This window comes from Anabrus simplex, chromosome 7, assembly GCF_040414725.1.
Source record: "Anabrus simplex isolate iqAnaSimp1 chromosome 7, ASM4041472v1, whole genome shotgun sequence".
Classification (NCBI taxonomy): domain Eukaryota; kingdom Metazoa; phylum Arthropoda; class Insecta; order Orthoptera; family Tettigoniidae; genus Anabrus; species Anabrus simplex.
The window spans coordinates 344,957,297-344,978,295 of NC_090271.1; the positions used below are offsets into that span (position 1 = coordinate 344,957,297).

At 39.8% G+C, this 20,999-nt stretch overlaps 1 protein-coding gene across 2 annotated transcripts in view; it reads right to left on the reverse strand.

Annotated features, from left to right (window-relative positions):
* Cdc6 (Cell division cycle 6) overlaps window positions 1–20,999 on the reverse strand; it is a 128,553-nt gene that overhangs the window by 56,193 nt on the left and 51,361 nt on the right. For both annotated transcript variants that reach the window (XM_067151841.2, XM_067151842.2), the window contains 2 exons: window positions 6,615–6,781; window positions 6,287–6,533 (listed from right to left, as the gene is read on the reverse strand). In XM_067151841.2, the coding sequence (XP_067007942.2) occupies window positions 6,287–6,533; window positions 6,615–6,781 (414 nt within the window). The remainder of the gene's footprint in view (window positions 1–6,286; window positions 6,534–6,614; window positions 6,782–20,999) is intronic.

Here is a 20,999-nt window from a genome sequence, read left to right on the forward strand (position 1 = left end):
CAAAAATATTTGAGCTTCTGCCGCGTGGAAATCTTTGTGTTTTGCTCCACGTCTTGAGAAGAAAATCTCAACCGTTCACAAGGAAGACGTGGGAGATGATGACACCATTAAGAAGTTTCTTGTTATGCGCATTGCGAAGTAACGTACGAGTTGAAGACGCGGAGCAAAGTTCCCTGCGAAGCGTAAAGAATTTCTTGACTCAATAAAAGCTTATATCATTTCTACAATTAGGCGTCGTGAAAGCATAAGTCTAAAAAGTATATTCCCTCCAACAACCGTGACAATTGGTTAAATTACAGCCCTGCACGGATGGTGATATCTGCAGATTTATCCACCAAGTTAGCATCTTGGTGTAAACGGCGTAAATGTGACCTAAGCCTACCTGGCTCCTGCCCACAATTAGTGCAAGGAAAGCACAAAGGTTCTGAAAGAGAACTGCTCAATGTGTCGATAGCTGTGGGCTGACCAGTGCCAGGTGTTCTGTTAACAGATCCAATACCCGAGTTGTAAACATCCTCGGACAACCATTCGCGGATAATATAGGCTCTACTTACAAATACACGACATTATGATGTAAACTTATAGGAACAAAAACAGTTTTACTGATTTGGTAGTATTATCAAATAATCATGACTGAATTTATAAACAGAAGAGAGGGGAAAAAAATATAAAAAGGAGAGAGCACTTTGTCTATTATTTAGAGAAGTAGTGAAACCTCGTTAGCGTTCCTCATTAAAACGTTCGTCATAAATGTGAACTCCCGATTCCCAATGCATTAAATCCGTATGAAATAATGCACTTGTCATTGTACAGTTCCAGTCTCCCGGGTACTGTTAATGAGCCTCTTCCACTTGTCATGTCACATCATCATTGTACAGTTCCAGTCTCCCGGGTACTGTTAATGAGCCTCTTCCACTTGTCATGTCACATCATCATTGTACAGTTCCAGTCTCCCGGGTACTGTTAATGAGCCTCTTCCACTTGTCATGTCACATCATCATTGTACACTTCCAGTCTCCCGGGTACTGTTAATGAGCCTCTTCCACTTGTCATGTCACATCATCATTGTACAGTTCCAGTCTCCCGGGTACTGTTAATGAGCCTCTTCCACTTGTCATGTCACATCATCATTGTACAGTTCCAGTCTCCCGGGTACTGTTAATGAGCCTCTTCCACTTGTCATGTCACATCATCATTGTACAGTTCCAGTCTCCCGGGTACTGTTAATGAGCCTCTTCCACTTGTCATGTCACATCATCATTGTACAGTTCCAGTCTCCCGGGTACTGTTAATGAGCCTCTTCCACTTGTCATGTCACATCATCATTGTACAGTTCCAGTCTCCCGGGTACTGTTAATGAGCCTCTTCCACTTGTCATGTCACATCATCATTGTACAGTTCCAGTCTCCCGGGTACTGTTAATGAGCCTCTTCCACTTGTCATGTCACATCATCATTGTACAGTTCCAGTCTCCCGGGTACTGTTAATGAGCCTCTTCCACTTGTCATGTCACATCATCATTGTACAGTTCCAGTCTCCCGGGTACTGTTAATGAGCCTCTTCCACTTGTCATGTCACATCATCATTGTACAGTTCCAGTCTCCCGGGTACTGTTAATGAGCCTCTTCCACTTGTCATGTCACATCATCATTGTACAGTTCCAGTCTCCCGGGTACTGTTAATGAGCCTCTTCCACTTGTCATGTCACATCATCATTGTACAGTTCCAGTCTCCCGGGTACTGTTAATGAGCCTCTTCCACTTGTCATGTCACATCATCATTGTACAGTTCCAGTCTCCCGGGTACTGTTAATGAGCCTCTTCCACTTGTCATGTCACATCATCATTGTACAGTTCCAGTCTCCCGGGTACTGTTAATGAGCCTCTTCCACTTCTTCCTCGTCATCCACTGTCCATCCTCTGGCAACTAGATTGTTCGTTTTTTATTCTGAAGTGAAGGAACTTGCTGCCTTCAATACTTTATTGCATTTGATATGTCTTAATGATGCGATATCACAACTTGATGACGGACATGACTGTTGCATGCGTAACCATTTTCAACAATACAAAATCATCTGACCAATTGGTAATAGGCTTGTAATGTAAAGTGCCAACTTCAATTAATGAAATACATTTACAAAAATTAACATAAATCAACCTTGATCATTTCCATCCATCGGGTTTTAGATCTTCCTGCAGGTTTTTTTTTTTCCCTCCACCTGTCTTTCCAAATTTATTGTGGCTGTTCTTGTAGGCTCCATCCTCATCATATGCCCGAACCACCGTAGTCTGGATGTGCCAATTCTGTCTAATAGGGATGTCTATTACGGCTTCTTTCCTCACCTCCTTATTTCTTAACTTGTCCACCTTGGTCTTTTAGATGGTGGATCTAAGAAATTTCATCTCTGATGCTTGCAGTCTTGATGAATCTCTTTTTGTGAGGGTGCACGCTTCAATACCATAGGTCAATATTGGTATGAAATAGCTGTTAAACATCATCAATTTGAGCAGTTTTGGAATCATGTCATCCCATAAAAATGTTCTTACTTGTTGTTAGAATTCTGATCCCTTTTGCACTCTGTTTGTAATTTCCTTTCTGATCAAATTATCACTAAAGATTACATTCCACGGTAAGGAAAACCTATCCTCGCACTGTAGCGGGCGTCTCCTAGTTTTACACTTGCTGGATGCCCTTCTCTATTGACTGCCATCACCACTGTTTTGGTCTCGCTGATATTGAGGTTATCCTGGAAGTGGGATTTCCATATGTTGAGTCTGGTCTGTACTTCCCCTTCTGTTTCACCCCAAATCATGATATGATCAGCAAAGGCCACTGCATTCAGTTCACCTAACTCTTCCATAACAGTGATGTACTGTAGTGGGGACAGTGCACTTCACTTTTGGTCTCAAACTATGATGATCAACCTTCCCCAACTGTACACAGCTAGAACAGTCTTCGTACAACATCTGAATTTTCCTTACCAGTCCTTCACGTACATATGTTTTCCTCAGGCACACCCAGATCTTATCTTATAGGTCTTTTCTATATCCAGGAATACAATGACCAGGTTCTTGCCTTTCTCCCAATACTTTTCAATCAGCATGCGGGTTCTAAAAATTAGATCCATTGTTGATCTGGTACTTTTGATCCATATTGCTCCTCCTCTAACTGTGGTTCAATGATGGTTCTCAATCTCCTTTCTATGATCTTCTCTACAATTTTTAGCCCATGTTATTCCTCTATAGTTGGTGGGTTTCCATCTGCTGCCTTTCTTAAACAGGGGAATTATAACACCCTTGCTCCAACCTGTAGGTATTTTGTTGTCTGTCCACACAGCATTTAGTAGTCTGTGCAGCCATTGTATACGCTGGATGCCTGCTGCCTTTAACATGTCTGCATTCACTTCACATGCACCTGAAGATTTTACTTTAGGTATAGATTTTAAGGCTGTTTCAGTTTCTGTCCAGAAGATAGGAAGTTCCTCATTGTGGGCTTGGATTTCCAGTTCTGTATTTTGTTCTTGAACTGGTCTATTCAGTAGGTGGTCGAAATGGTTCTGTCCTAACCAGATTTCTGTTTTCATCTTCAAGTGCCTTTATGGTATTCATTAGCTATAGAGTAGCTTCTGCTGTCTTCCTCCAGTTTCTCAGTGAATATATTTCATGCCTTGGTCCTTTCTTCCGTAACTGTTCTTTTAACGTCCAGTTTCTTGTTTCGGTATAATTTTTTGAGGTTTCCGATGTTTGCCTCATCTCTAGTAAGATCCAGTTTATTTTTCTTCGGATTCCTTTCTTTCCGCAAGGGATTTATTTCCCTGATTGCTGTTCTGACACTTTCTTTCCAACAAGGTGTTTCCTTCTCCCTTGTTTTCATACTTGTCTTTCCACAAACTTCAGTTGCTTCCTTAAGCAATGTGTCCCTTAGTCTGGTCCCTTCTGCCTCTCCATTTTTCCTTTCATCTCTTGGTAACAGGGTTTTTATCCAGTTCTGACACCCAGTTCTCTTACGTTTTTTCTGGAGTTCCCATACTTTGATTTTCGTCATTTCCTTGTTCTGCACTTTTGGCACATAGAAGTTTCTCAGGTCTGCTACTGATAGACGGTGGTCACTGTCAACTCTTGCTGGGTATTACTCTGACATCTGTTACCATTCTGCTCCTTTCTTCATCTGAGATGACATAATCAATTGCAGTCTTTTGTAGACCATCCCAACTGTATTATGTTATCTTATGGCTCTGTCTCTTCTTGAACAAACTACTTTTCACCACCAACCCATTCCTCATACAGAGGTCAAGGAGATGTTCATCTTCTATATTTCTTCCACCAGATCCATGAGGTTCCATTACGTTCTCATATCCTGTTCTACCTGTCCCAATCTATGCCTTCAGATCTCCTATAATAACTACTCTCTCTTTACTAATAACATTTTCCAAATCATCAAGAAACTGGTTCTTATCCTCTTTACAGCATACACGTATACCGAAGTTAGTTTTTCTTTCCCTAAATGCACAGTCACCTTTATTATTCCCTCACTAACATACTGAATGTCAGCAACTCCTTCTAGATCTTTACTCATGATGAAACCAACACCGTTCCTCATCTCTTTGTCATTTCCATGCCAATAAAGTGTATACTGTTTTCTTAATCTCTTCATTCCTTTCCCTATCCATTTGGTTTCACTCAGCCCCAGAATCATTAATTTCCTCCTTTCCTTAAGGTCCACTACTTCTTCACATTTTCCTTGAGATTGAGTAAGTTGATGGTCCCAATCCGTGTTAGTCTCCTCCGGGATTTTTGCAAGACCCTGTCTATCATCAGGCCATAAACCATCATCCCTGACATGAGTCTGCTCATGCTGGCATCTTAGTTTAGTTAATAAATGCGTTCCGAGGCTCTTATGTGTTTTGAAAGCAACTACAAATAAGTTCTTTTACTGGCTTGCTAGGCCTAGCGTAATTGAGGATTTTCTTTCGGGGTTTACTCCCTTAGCCTTTAGAGGATCCCTCCTCATCCCACAAGGCAGTAGGTTCCATGTGTACTAACCCCAGAGGAACGGGCAGCCTCCTCCGCCAGCTTCACCTTACGGAATCATATTCTCTGCTTTTGCTGCCGTTGAGGTCTTCGCTCGTTACCCTGAACTGGGATCCTTTACCATATGTTACGCACCGGCTCAGTGTGCTCTGGGACTCGCATAGACAGGGGCACCACTCCCTGGGCAGGCCTGCCTCTAAGAGGGTACCTACCTGTTACCTGTTTGTCGTGTCACAAATTTTTGCAATTTCCGCTTAGTATGATCGTGCTTCTTCCAGCCTTGAAAATGTTGTGTGTGATCCCTTGTGAATGGAGCGTGATGAGAGCCACAGGGAAACTGCACGCTGAATGGAGCGTGATGAGAGCCCCAGCCACAGGGAAGCTGCGCGCTGAATGGAGCGTGATGAGAGCCCCGGGAAGCTGCGCGCTGAATGGAGCGTGATGAGAGCCCCGGGAAGCTGCGCGCTGAATGAAGCGTGATCAGAGCCACAGGGAAGCTGCGCGCTGAATGGAGCGTGATGAGAGCCCCAGCCACAGGGAAGCTGCGCGCTGAATGGAGCGTGATGAGAGCCCCAGCCACAGGGAAGCTGCGCGCTGAATGGAGAGTGATGAGAGCCCCAGCCACAGGGAAGCTGTGCGCTATCAGGAATACGCCTTGAATTCCACAACTTCACAGGGTAAACTGCACCTTTGGGGAGCAAGGGAAGTTCCGATTAGCTTGCTCAATAACCTGCGCTTATTGTCGGAAGTTGAGCCGTATCTGTTGTGCGATAGTCTACCAAAGGATTAGGAACATAATCATGAGAAGCTGACAAGTACGGTGCATATTTTCCTTGTGATAGCCCACTTATGGATAAAGAAACAGTCATGCAATTGCTTACTAATGAAGAAAATATTGAAAAAACCTTCAGGAAGTGCATAGGCATCCTTGTAGAGCGCGTGTGAATATTAAAACTCCCACCTTCGACTCAGGTAAAGACAAAGTGGTGTTGTGTTCAAGATGGTGGGCAAGTGAACCTTGAAATAATTCATGGTCGAAGAGCGTGATCAAAAAACAACGTTTAAACACTTAAAGCTTCTACAAACAGTTCATTACATTTGTTTTAAAAAGTGTACAATACTTTTATGGGTCTGAGTGCAAATGTGTCTTAATACTCTCCTCTCAACTCCAGAAACGACGTTCAAGGGAATGTAGCAAGTGTTTCTAAATCCCTGTAGAAACGTCTGAATAAGGATTTTACTGTAGTGTACTTTACCTCTTTAAGTCTTTTTGTGAGTATGTCGACAATCTGCTGCTTGGTATATGGTGCAAAATGCATTAACTTTGGCTTCAATTCCACACGAGCCTGCAAACGAGGCAAGATTCGGTCTGTCAAATCCAGGGCATTGGCGATTCCAATAAGAACCAGACTGGACTTATACCTTGAAGGCCATTCAAACACTGTATAGAGAACAGCTTGCCGTTTACTGTCCAACTGGTCTATTTCATCCAAGACCAGCAAGCTGGAAAAAGGAACAAGAAAGAGCTTGTAAGAAACATAAGTAGAAACTTAATAAAATTGAAATCCAAGGGGAGATACTCACATCATTTTTGTATTAGTAGATAAAAATGTTTCAATGGCATAAATAAAATGTTTCTCGCTCTTGCCAGAGATCTTCAATCCCAATTCCTCACATATTCTGGAATACACACAACTAGATGATTTCATTGATGTACAGTTGATATACACTCTTCTGAATTCTTGCTTGTACTGTAGAGAAAAGAAAAGCAATATTCAGTCAATAATGTACTGACAGATAACCAGTGTAAAACACATTCAAAGATTACAAAACAAAAAAATACAGACTACATCAAGCTAGGAAAGGCAGAAATGGAAAGGATGACCAAAAAATATTCAGACTACCAACTATACATGAATATCCTTTGCATATACGAGGAAATTTACATTCAACTGGACCAGAGGAACAATTCGACGGGTCTTTCTGAGAAGATTAATATCTCATATGAGGAACTGATTAAAGAGAAAGTTAGAAAGACACGTCAAACTTAACGTGTCACACACCAGGTGACACTCAGGTTGTTCCTCCGCCCTGAAGATGCCCTCTCACTTCCCCTCCACACGTTTGGATTCCAACAGACACGTACCTCAGCCGAGGTGAGTCCTCTTGTGCACATCGGGGCCAATAACAAGTAATGCAATTTACATCATATATATTATTTCATCTTCCATCTTTCTTCACTTATACTTAGTTTTCTTTTAATTTCAGACAGAACATTATTCAATTCTACAAATAACTACTGCTTCACCCCTGTACTGACTTGGAATACTGAAGCGTTCATTCTTAAATACCATTTAACGGAATGTCTATCAAAGATTTTAAGGATACTGTTACCTGGATTAATATTCGCGGCCAAGAGATGCATAAAATGTGAACGTCGAAGTAATAATAATAATAAAAGGTAATCATCACCATCATCCCGATAGCAGCAATACGGTATTAACAGTATCGCGCAAGTTATCAAAACACAAAGGAAGCAAGGATAAGGTTGGCTACATACATTAAAAATAAAATCGTAAATAACATAAAAGATGCGGATTAGGATACTTAAAAACTTAAGGTTCTAAATGACAACTACATACAGGAATAGTGTGGAAAGCGGACTTGGACCCTATGAGGCTGTAAGATCGTAGGATGTTGTAAGGAAAAGAACGTACTCACCCATACCCTTCGTACAAAATCTAACTAGAGAAACCAAGAAAAGAAAGAAACGTATAGAAAACAGATCGTGAAATAGGAACAGAAATACAACTGCAACTTGAATCTCAAACCATAAACCAGATAGGATATAACAAATAATCTTCTGGATGGTCCATCATAGGACGACTACAAACTTTTCTCATAATTTCTTTACACAGAGCTACTGGAGGCAAACTGATGGAAAATTAACCCATTACAACATTAAGATTAAGAGAAATTTTAAAACAGGAAAACCTCCAAACAAAAGGTGGCCTCGTGTAACACAGAGGCATAAATGAAGTTGCCCAAACTAAGATCCGAGGTGATTTCCTGGCAGGATAAGAACATTTAAATTTCGTGAAATTTAAGAAGAAAGGCCGAAATACATGAAAGTTAAATTCAAAAAGAGGAAAAAGACAAACCAAAATCACATGTTACAAAATATTAAGATAATTAAAAGTGCTTACCTAAGGGTAGGTTGTCACCGTAGGTCCGGATCGCGCGCGTCGCGCGTCCGACCCCTTCAAAGATCGAAAACGAAAAGCAACAAGAAAACGGAAGCACACGCGTACCTCACATCATACCGGAAATCGTTCGATATCAAACCGCCAATCGGAAAACACCTCCATGTAAAACCAATTACAACCAATTACAAAAACCCTGACCTTATATGGGCATCAAGCAAACGACAAGCTATGAAGAAATTGCTGACGCACCAATTGAACCATCAATTTCTTGCACGTGTAAGTTCATTTTTAAACTGAACCAAAATTTTAAAACATAAAATCAGCAAGACCGAATTATACAATCTTCAAGTTTTCTAGATATCACTGGAATAATAAATGTCTTAAATCTCTTGAGGCATTTTTTAAAAGTTCCTTAACAGTCTTATCCAATAATCTTGTTCTTGGGATACACAAAACATAATAACACAATTTTTCTTCATTTCCAAAGAGTTTGTTTCTAAATAATTTTCTTCCAAAATAATTTTTGGATAGTCTTTGTCAAGAAAGAAAAACAATTCTCGAGATACACAAAACATTTTCACACAACCTTCTTCACTGAAACACCAAGTGACTACATTTTTTTTAAACATAATTTTCAAATAAATTTTCACCGAGAAAACAAAATAAAATTACAATTTCTTGATGTATAGAAAACACTCTTGAGATCGCCGTCCAATAGTTCTATTCATCCAGAATAAAAACTTAAACGTTTTCTTGCAGCTCACCCACTACGGGTTACAGATACTTTATCAAGAAATATTCTAAACCAAAGGTTTTTACTCACATCAACGTTCATCTTATAATGTTACGATACAAATGTTAGTTTCCACAAACTTTGTTATCAAGAATTTCAGTGAACAATTCACATCAATTTTATTGACTATACGACTTGAAACTTTAACAGAGTTTGTAAACATCTTATTTGTAATGTCCTTGTGTATTGTATCTGATGTATTGTGTGTAGCTAATGATGTCCCTCAGGGGAACAAACATGTACTTAGATTTAATTAAGTACAGTAGAAGTCCTTTACAACGAGAATTTATAACAGCGACAAATTTAGTTGCTATAGCGGATTGGAGTTATATCTGATTTTTATACAAAAGTTAGACCCCCCCCCCCACTCATACGCATTAAAATCTGTATGAAACGGCAATCAGTTTGTTCAAAACTTGTGTTTCCGCGGATGATATCTACACTATGGCTTACTTGTTTGCTATTTTTAAATTCAAGACTACATGAAAGTGTGTGTTTAATTTAATTCTGAAAAAATTATAGTACCGTATTTCTCTGAATCCAAGAAGAAACCCACTTTTTCGTTCAAATATTTAAATCAGGCTCAAAAAGTTCTTTGTAAAATCATACGAATGCCCCTGTTGTACAGTACGCACTTTTAGACTATTTTTAGACGCCGAACATTGGCTTTCGATATGCCATAATTCTTTTGAGGCTGTGCAATTAGTCTTCATTTCCGCGGGTTTAATGATCATTAACTTAAAATTGCCATCATAATACCAACGAGAACCCGTAGAATATTTCTCGGCAATACCTATTCCCTGCGTTATTCTTGGCTTTCTAGACCGGGGCCGCTATTTCACCGTCAGATAGCTCCTCAATTCTAATCACGTAGGCTGAGTGGACCTCGAACCAGCCCTCAGGTCCAGGTAAAAATCCCTGGCCTGGCCGGGAATCGAACCCGGGGCCTCCGGGTAAGAGGCAGGCACGCTACCCCTACACCACGGGGCCGGCCGTGTTTAATAACCATTAACTTAAAATTGGCATCATAATATCGGCGAGAACCCGTTGAAAATTTACCGGCAATACCTGTTCCACGAATCTTTACAATACAACAATCCATCACGACAATATTCCTGCTGTCTAAAAACTTACTTGTAGTAAGCATCAGGTACAGTAGACGCACTATAACTCTGCCAATGGTAGCCGTGGCCTTTCTAAGAATTCAAAGGCTCGCATGTTTTGAAAACTTTCTGCAGATTTGAGAAACGTTTTTGTAGAGGCTAATAGAACGTCTTCTCTTTTCACTATTTCCTGAGATCCAGCGACGTACCACACAGGCACTGTACAACCGGTTGTCGCGGCTAGCGATGTATAATAAAGAGGCGATCGTTTATTGTCAACGAGTTTTGTGTGTGCGTGCGCAGGATTGTGAGAAAAGCAGCAGCGTGGTTACTGCGGTAGTTGCCAGGGGTATCCATTAACTTACTGTTAGGCCACGAATACAAACTATTCTAAAAGATACATATCTAAAAAGAATCAGCAAATATAAATCCACACACACAAACAAACAAGACATAACCCACTCCATCCCACTCCCTCCCACCTACCCTCCGTCTTAAAGCTACAACAACCACACGACGAACACGGAACAGTGTGCAGCATGCTCCCGACCATGCTCAATGACATATCAACACACACAACACATTCATTAGGCACTCTCATTGATGAGGATCCAACCCAGGTACGAGCACAGGCACGCGATGAATGCAAAGGTAATGAGAGGAAATTTTAGGCTCTACGAGATATTCTATCAATCCAGAACAGAGAAGGAACATTTGCTTGCAGAACGTCAACTGTTACTATCTGAGGAGGAGGCAGACAAAGAAACTGAGCCACAGTGTTAAAAAGGGCCTATGGGAAGTTGAAAAAAATACGTATTCACATATATTTTTTACGAAGTAACAGGAGAATGAACCATATTGGTATTTGCTTCAATGGTATAACATTTATTTATGGATAACATTGTGGGCTTATTTAATAAAGCATCATTGCATGGGAGTCAAGGCCAGTTAAGTGCTAGACCGCGCCTGTGTAAGAGACAAGTCGATACCGAGCCAGTAACAAAGCTTATTTATTTATTTAATTAATTATTAGATACAGCCTATGGAGGGCCATTTTACACTAATAATAATAATAATAATAATAATAATAATAATAATAATAATAATAATAATAATAATAATAATAATAATAACAATAATAAGTTTAAAAGATAACAAAGGTATAAACAACAATATTAAGTAACAACAATAATTAACAATTTTAACAGTAACAATGTAACAACAATGACAACGGTAACTGGCAAGTGTCGGTTTCAGAAATTAGGAAGAAGAAAGGTCAAGGGTTGGTGGGACGGAAGAAAGTGAAAACCTGGAGAGGACTTCAAAGGAATCTGTTAATTTTTGTTTTGAGGATGAGAAAGGTGTGAATATGTCGATATCGGGTAGTGAATTACCAAGTGTAGGGAGACGGAGGAAGATTGAGCGTTGTTGTAAGGTTAGGCGCAGATGGGACACATGATGGGTGCGCCGGTTGCGTGTAGGGCCTCTTTGTCCCTCGAGTTTGAATTCAATCAACCAAAAGCTGATAGGGGAGATATTTGAAGACTGGGAGTCACCAGACAACACATCCAGATTAACCAACCTCGTTACTGCTGGAGTGAAATCTTCAAATATTACGTGAGAAATCCGTCCCCGAGTCGATATTCCACAGTGTGACTTATTCAGAGAGATAGATGAGAATTTATAATTACCTGTGTGCGAAAATATTGACTATTTGTGTTTGATGAGAGCGCTCTACATTTTTAACGGAAAGCCATTTGAACAGGAGTAGTCGCTGGAGAGACGCACTATACCAGGGGGACACCCCGAGCCTAACCGAAATCTGCGAGGCTTTAATAGAACGCAGAGAGGAGGAAGCTTTCTCATTCCTGCTCTGATCGTTAGTCGTATTTGGCTGCCTACAGTCGCAGTGTTTTTATTGAGGACGCTTTATTCAGTTGAATGTATTTGAACTTAGCTGGATGCTAGACGCAAACTTTCAGTTTTCTGACAGTGAATATTTAATTGCACAATGTACGTGCTGTGTAAACTGATTTATTCGTTGGTGAATAACAGTACATGTAAAGAAACATAGTAACCTCCATCTAGTCAGTAAATATTGAAGTGACGCCAAGGTGTGGCTCGCATGTAAAATAATTATTGCTAGTTAAAAGACAGTATGAACAGTAATCTTTATCGATGTGCGTGATCTGGCAGATTGATTAAGATCGGTGAGTAGCAGTAAACTGTTCGGATCGCGGTTGCGGATCGTGATAGAGGACGTGTGCGTATCATTAATTGCCGCTGAGAAGGACTGATATTGCCTGGGAATAACTCCCTTAAATTAATGGTGTTTGGATCGGACTCACATCCGTACACAGGCTGTAGTCAAGTGTCAGCCAATCATTAAGGGCAAGATCTAGTACACGTGTACTACACGAGTGGTGAAGCAAACGCCTGATAAATCATCTGTATTGCAGGAGTTTTCAGGATTCCAAGGACAATGATTGCAGCACCCAAAGTGAACAGTTTGACTGCTACAACCCTGGCTTTGTTGTCATGATGGCCTAAACCTTGTGACACCAGCGGCCATGTGAATATCGCTGATGGCTGGGAATCGACCAAGTTAAGTTTCTACGTCCAATTTTTAGCATGTTGTGGTAGGCGTAACACTAGACAAGATCATTTTATTAGAGTAGGATTAAGGTTAAATATCAGTCAGAGTGGCAATTGCTTGTTTGTTAATTTTCTTGTGGTTAACATAAATGTTGTTCAGGCCTAACTGCATGCCCAAGCCCTTTTTTTTTTACCTGTATTTGTATATATATACTAGATGATGTACCCGTGCTTCACTATGGAATTCTACATTGTATAAAGCATTCTAGGTTAGCTAGTGTACACGTAGTGAGCAAGATTGTATTAAATTGCACAGCTCTCAACATTACCCTAGAAACGCGACGGGGAAGACAAGAAACATCTTTTCTCATACGAAGACTGGATTAAGGAATTTTCATTGTAATGGTAGGCCCGCTTGCCTACCACCAGTCACAATCAGGTTGGGGCGATTTCATTATAATGGCAGAAACTCACTCCACCTGACTCTTTGGATCCTCGGAAAGACTCTATTAGTAGTTTCCCCAATTGAAATGAACACAGGTCATTACAATGACGTCAGTAGAATGACACGATTAAAAGCAATGCTTTCATATGAAATACTCGATCAAATGACAAACCACACATTTTCTCACTTTTAACGAACAGTACTAAGCTGCCGATCTAACAGTCCAAAGTTCCAGAGCTGGAACGACCAGGCCGCGGATATCTGTGATCACTCTTTGTTTTTTATCGGGGCGGGGGGTTCGAATAGTGTAGAGTCCCAGGGCAAAAACTATGCCCGTAAACTTATCTGTTCCTAGGAGTAACCGATGAGTCAGAAAATCGCAATCTATAATTAATTGAGTCGGAAAATCTCAATTCACTACACTGGTGAAGGAAAAAATATATATATATTTTTTTGCTATTTGTTTCACGTCGCACCGACACAGATAGGTCTTATGGCGACGATGGGATAGGATAGACCTAGGAATTGGAAGGAAGCGGCCGTGGCCTCAATTAAGGTACAGCCCTGGCATTTGCCCGGTGTGAGAATGGGAAACCACGGAAAACCATCTTCAGGGCTGCCGACAGTGGGGCTCGAACCCACTATCTCCCGATTACTGGATACTGGCCGCACTTAAGCGACTGCAGCTATTGAGCTCGGTAAGGGAAAAATCCATCTGATTTGAAGGCAAGTTTTTCCTCCAAGCCAGAGGAGAAACCCCATCTTTGCTGATAAATTTGGAATAAAATGAATGTAGATTTAATAAAAGTGAAGAGGAAGAAGCTTTTCTTAATAAACGGCTATTTTCAGGGTTGAATTTTGAGTTAATTAGTGAACTGTGGTGCTATAATTTGGAATAGGTCTAAATTGTAATTCTAGACCAGTTCATACTAGTACTAAGAGAGCCTCTGTGTTAAGTGTGCACACTGCTCATTGAAAACAGCGCGTCAGAGTAGGGCTCCAATAGCTGGAATACATATCAGATGTAAGGCCTTTCAGGCGTTTGCTCTATTAACCAGCGTTTCGTCTTAGGTCTGACACTAGACTCGTCAGAGTGGGATGTGTCAGACCCTACCCACTGACGCTGGGTGTATGCAGGTGAGCTTATCAGAAGCCTATATAAGAGGCACAGTCTGATAACTGCATACGGGAGATAAATCTCCACAATGGAATTATTGCCCGCCTAACAATTTTGAATGGAAAATTCTAAATTCCCATGGAGAGAATTAGATATTTTTCACCAATAGAGCATGTATCAAAAACATATCAGATGTAAGGCTTTTCAGGCGTTTGCTCTATTAACCAGCGTTTCGTCTTAGGTCTGACACTAGACTCGTCAGTTTCCAAGACAACGGTCGTATTGCCCTTATCGGCTTTTGTAATGATAAGGTTGTGATCTTTATTTTTCTTCGCGAGTCTAGTGATATGTTCTCGTTCTGCGAAGGTTGCTTTGTATATACTACTATCAGTTTTGTTTTTTAGGTTATGGATTTTGTGTTGTGGTAGCGATATTAACTTTATTTGGATTTGGCCAATTGTGTTTTGGTCCTTTTTCAAAGATCTGATTTTCCTTGTCTGATAGTTTGTCAAGTTAACTACTGGGGGGTGAAAATGTTCTATTAAAGACTCTTGGTTATGGGTACTCTGTTTATTAGAAATTTTTGGTCTGTTTAGCCTTGCGTTATTTTTGAGATTGTTAAGTTTCTTCTCATGTGTTGCTTGTTTTTGCGCCAGTATGTTGAATAGTTATTCCACCCATCTTTAGCTATCCATTTCATTAAATTAGCTTATCTTCCTTTTAAGCTTCATCGCCTATGTTGAGCGTCTCAAAATTCAACCTTATTCAACCACTCAACATCAGGTGTACCGGCCTTAAACAAATATTTGATGGTCTTGCCAACCACACACAACACTGGACCTGGACTTATATATCTCCATTGATAACAACAGAAGAATGGACAATTTTACCGCATCGTTTTATTATTATACTAAGACTTTTACTCTCATTCATCAGACCAATTTTATTGTACAATACCTACCTGCTTCATTAGACTATGACGCCTCTATGCGTTATATTATGCCATCATATTTTACTCATTATTCATCTAGCTCTTAATGTAAAAACACTCAATCATTTGTACTTTGCAATGCATGTATCATGTATACAATTTTATGTTATGTAGCCTGCCCACTTTGTAATTTCTAGCTGATGATGATGCCATTAAGCGTCAAAACCGGTACTAGCAATAATAAATAACATGTCGTGAACACCTTGTACAACACACTTTCTATTGAATAGGTTGTTGACCTTCTTTAATTCTAATTGTGAATCGAAGAGGAAGTGCAACATCTTCTCCGTTCGCCTGTCAGGGAGCTTAAGAGGTTGGTGGGACACCCGCATGGTGGCAGCACAGGCGATTGTGATGTCAACAGAGACCCTTGGCCATTAGCCCACGTTATATTTGCCTTCAGATGTAGTAATTTTTATTGCTCATTATTGTTGCTGTCAGAGATGTTTCGACAGTTTGCATTATTAGTGTATTCACGAATGAGTGGTGTGAGAAGTGTTACCTCGGTCTTTGTCGCTATTGTGCTATAAGGCAGTGCGGGAGGAAACTATCACATCATGCAATCGCGTTTTGTACCCGGCTGCAAATCTGGATATGACCGATCATCTTCAGGTAGGCATTTCTTTAGGCCCCCTAAAGAGAGTGGTGTTTTACTGAAATGGGAGAAGGCTATCCATAGAAAAGACCAAAAATTAACTCATAACTGTTTCATTTGTGACATTCATTTTTGTGATGACTTTCTAGTGAAAGTAGACTCGTTTACGGTGAATGGTGAAATCGTAGAGATACCAAGACAGCGCTGGAAATTAAAACCAGAAGCATTTCCTCACATATTTCCTAATCTACCCCAAGTATATTTCTAAGGCACTTAAGAAACGCAACTCCCCCACGAATAGGCAATCCACACGAAGAGATTTCTCTAATAAAAGCCCTGAACAGATCGTAAATATCAGTGATAGTGATCAACCTGTATGCTCAGCAGTTGAAGATAGCTCTAATGTCGCAGATGCTAGGAAAACAATTGCGCTATTAAAGAGGAGATTGAAGAATCAGAAACGTAATTTCATTAGAACGCAAAATCAACTCAATGTCGCTTGAAAAAGACATTTCTGATATGAAATCAAAGAGAAATTTCACTGAGTCAAAACAATTCGGTTCTCTCAGCAAAAAACAGTATAGTCGATACAATGTTAAAAAAATGTCAAGCGAAAAGTAAAAAAAGGAATGAGATATAGTGATGAATTTCTTCTTTGTGCACTTCTTTAAAAAATAAAGTCTCCCAAGGGTTATCGGCACTGTTTAAATCATGACTTACTGCCTTTGCCTTCTGAATCCCACTTGAGAAATTTGGTGAAGGGCCTAAAATGTTCGTATGGCATAAATGAGCATGCTACCACTACCATAGCAGATTTTTTTAATGGAAAGGAGGAACATGAACGCTTAGGGATGTTGATATTTGACGAGGTGAAGTTACGAGAAGAAATTCGCTTTAACTCTGAATCGTTGCAAGTGAATGGTTTTGTTGATTTGGGGAAATTTACTGAAGATAAAAGCAAGGGTCAGTTGGCAAATCATGCTCTAGTTTTATGTTTGTTCCTTTTCTATATCACTGGATACAACCCATAGCGATATATGCTAGCCGGAACGCCACCCCTGGTGATATAATTGCAAACATTCTAATTCAAGTCATCATACAATTAGAGCAAGTAGGTGTCCGAATCATTGGTTTCACATCGGATGGTTGTGGAAATGCTTAGGAATATCTGGTAACATGAAGAATCTGAAGTGTTATATTTCCAATCCAGCTGACTCCAACAGAAAATTATGGGCATTTTCAGACACGCCACATATATTTAAATATGTAAGAAATAATTTTCATGACAAAGGACAGGTTAATTATACTGGCAATATTGTTGATTATTCATTCTACAGAAAAGTTTACGAATGTGACTCGTCTCCTGAATTTTCCGGATTGAAAGTTTGCTACAAACTGACCTCTGCCACTTGGATCCTAATTCGTTTCAGCGAATGAATGTAAGAGTGGCATTTCAACTGTTCAGTAGATCAGTCACTAATGGTATAGCATTCTATCGGGTATTAAAACACAGGGTTTAGAAGACAGTAAAAAATGGAAATTTTCACAAGCGATTTAAACTGTCTGATTGACGCATTAAATTCGTTTATTCTCACTCAAGCACTGCATAAAGGATCACAGGCATATGAAACATTAATTAAATGGCAGAATGTTCTCAGAGATACTCAAAATTCATTCGCTTCACAAAGGACACTGGAGTCCTTAAGAGTTACCGTGGAAAGTACCTTAGAAGTGTCTGAATATTTGTGGGAACACAATTATAGCTATGTTTTGACAGGAAAATTTAATCAAGATCCCCTAGAATGTCATTTCGGTATCCTGCAATCACTATTGACTTTCTACATTTACACACGTTGCAGTCTATTTATGTACCGTCTAAACTTGCCTTATCGTCTGGCGGAAACTGTGAGTACAGAGCTGAATCCCCATTGATGTCTCTTGTTAATCAAATGTGTATTCTTGCAAGAGAAATTGAAAGTAAAAATCGTGCAGTGAAGAGACAAGCTGTAGATGAAATCAGGGAAAAAATTGTGAACATTGAAAATGACATTCAAATACCAGACTGGGAAAACAGTTTACCCGAGTTAAGTGGGCGGAATTGTAGCAAAGAGTACTTAGTGTATCATTTAGCCGGATACATAGAGAGGAATATTTCTTTTTTTTTTTTTGCTAGTTGCTTTACGTCGCACCGACATAGATAGGTCTTATGGCGACGATGGTACAGGAAAGGGCTAGGAGTGGGAAGGAAGCGGCCGTGGCCTTAATTAAGGTACAGTCCCAGCATTTGCCTGGTGTGAAAATGGGAAATCACGGAAAACCATTTTCAGGGCTGCCGAGGAATATTTCAAAAGTGATTCAGTGCGATTTATGTTGTCCTGTGTGCCTCCTTCCCCAACACTAATTAAAGATTACGGCTCAATGCAAAATGCCACATATCTCACGCATGCGTCGGAAAGTGTTTATAATGTGTTGTTGCGAGTGGACAATGTTGTTGCGGAAAAGCTATCGTATATGGATAGTTTATGGGGTGATACTTTCTTCGAGTGCTTGGATAAATTAGATGTTATTAAAGTGAAGTCATCGCAGTTGGGGTGCTGTGAAGATCATGTGCTGTGTTTGCTACCAAAACTCGTATTTCACTACTTGAAATGTCGATTCTTCTTCCGCACGAAGGAGATATGAAGGAAGCTGGTTACTTCGAAGGCAACGAAATCATCCAGGAAATATTCCAAAGTGTCCAGCAGATGAAATCATTTTCAAACATAAGTTGCATGCTTGAGTTTCTTAGTAGATTTTGAAGTAGTAGTCCCGATAATGCCTCTGTTATCCTCTCGCTCAGACATCACTGTGGATGGCAGTGCCATCTGTGCGGCGGTCCACCGTAACTCGTGAAGATGTCGCACTTCCTCTTCGATACGCTATGGTAGTAGTTTGGTTATAAATTAAGAAAATATAGAAATTAAAAGCAAAACATGGAAGAGAAATACAGAAAAATGGAAAGATAATAGCAGGAAGAAGGCACACAACAGTGGAGAAGAATATACTGCCCGCGGAGGTGACATTATACCTGCTAAAGTGTATACCAGTATCCAGAGCGGTAAAACAGAATGGTGTGGCTACAAGGATATTGCAGAAGACAGGAGAGATTAAATGCTGAAGTGTCAAGAAGACATACCAGCTTTGAATATTATATTAAAACAACAAATAACTTAGAGATCAGGTTCTGTAAAAATGCATTTATGTCAGTGCATGGAATCTCAAAGAAGCGATTTGATTATTGAAAAGGAACGGAGTACTTTTATTGTTTTAAAAATAGAAGTTTCCTAATATGCCTGATTAAGTTAATACAAAGGTTATCACCACCATTTTTATACACATAAGATTACTCCAATATACAGTAGTACAAAGCTCAGTTTTGAAATACAATTAAATATATTTATACATTGTAATTAAACTTATTAACAGAATATAGTCATTGTAAATATTAAGTTAGGTACAGATGTTCCTCAAAATATGAGTCATTACGTTTACAGACTCCGAAAATGGATAGACAACAGACCTCATAAGTGCAAAGATGATGATGTCAAATTTGCAAAGAAGCACATTGGATTGTCTCATTCGCTTTCACAGAATACAGATAGGCAGAACATCCTCAGTGTCGGATCAGTTGAGGAAATGTACCGAGTGTATGTCATCTACTGGAGCTGTACCTTTAAAACTTCATAAATACAGATTCATGTTCAATACCTATTTCAACATAGGCTTCAAACGTCCACGAAGTGACACATGTAAAGTATGTGACGAAGCTGCAAATATCCCGCTTGAAGATATGGCATTAAGTCACCGTCTGAATCTAAAGAAAGCTGACAAGGACTACACAAGTCTATCTGAAGCAAAGAAAAGGTCTCTCCATCCTGCATGTGACACTTTGGTTATTACAATGGATTTAAAACAAGCATTACCGACACCTATGATTTCAACCGAAGTTGTGTTTTATTTAAGACAGTTATGGACCTATAACTTTGGTGTTCATGTTTGTAATACAAGTGATGCATTTACGTGTGCTTGGCCAGAGTGTATGGCAGGACAGCGAGCGGATGAAATAGGTAGTTTTTGCTTCAAGTTAGAGGAAACATGAAACACCTTATTGTTTATAGTGATTCTTGTGTGTCGTCGCCATAAGACATATCTGTGTCAGTGCGACGTAAAGCAAAAATTCTTGTGTGGGACAAAATAAGAACATTCCCATTATGTGTGTGTGCATCTCTGGATCTACATGATTGAAATGGGCTGGTTTGAGAGCATAGAACATAGATTTTTGGTGCCTGGCCATACATATTTGCCTTGTGATGCAAATTTTGGCATTATTGAAAAGTTAAGGAGACGTATGCAGTACGTTTACACCCCTCAAAAATGGGCGAACCTGATCCGAAATGCAAGGAAAAAGAAACCGTTCACTGTAGTGGAAATGCAGAAAGAGGATTTTGTTAGTTTAACTCCATTAACAAAAAAGAAACAAAACCCCTTGTGACATAAGCGTGGACTTCCGAAAGGCATCTGTTCTGAGATTCCAGGGAGGGCACAAAGTGCATGTACGGTTCAGATACAGCGATATAGGCCACTACACTACCATAAGTCTGCTGCAGAACGGTAAGGGAAAGTCACAGAAAATAACTGACACTGTCTTGGAACCAAAGTACCCTAATGGTAGGCCCATCAAAGCGGCTAAACTGCGTGAAGTTTGTACCTCCCGTTCAGACAATGGAAATGAGCTTGATGTTATTGAGAGTGTTTCATGTTGTATTTGAAAATCTGTGTTTTGTCTACATGTCAGTAGTCAGGTGAACACAGTAAAAATCAACGTATTCTGCCCCACATTTGCAGGAAGTTAATACAGTACCTACATAACTAAATCCTTAAAATATTTTCTGATTCTTATTGTTTTGATAAAGTTACAGGCAATCTAATATAATGCTAAATATCTCAAAAGTACACTTTGGAGGGATACCCCCTTTTCCACTAAGCCCTTCAAGTGTTTATATTCATATTTTTATTACAGGTTTCTTCATGTGTTTGTTGGTTCCTATTTTTTTCAGTGTGGGATTTTTTTGTCTTGTAACTTTA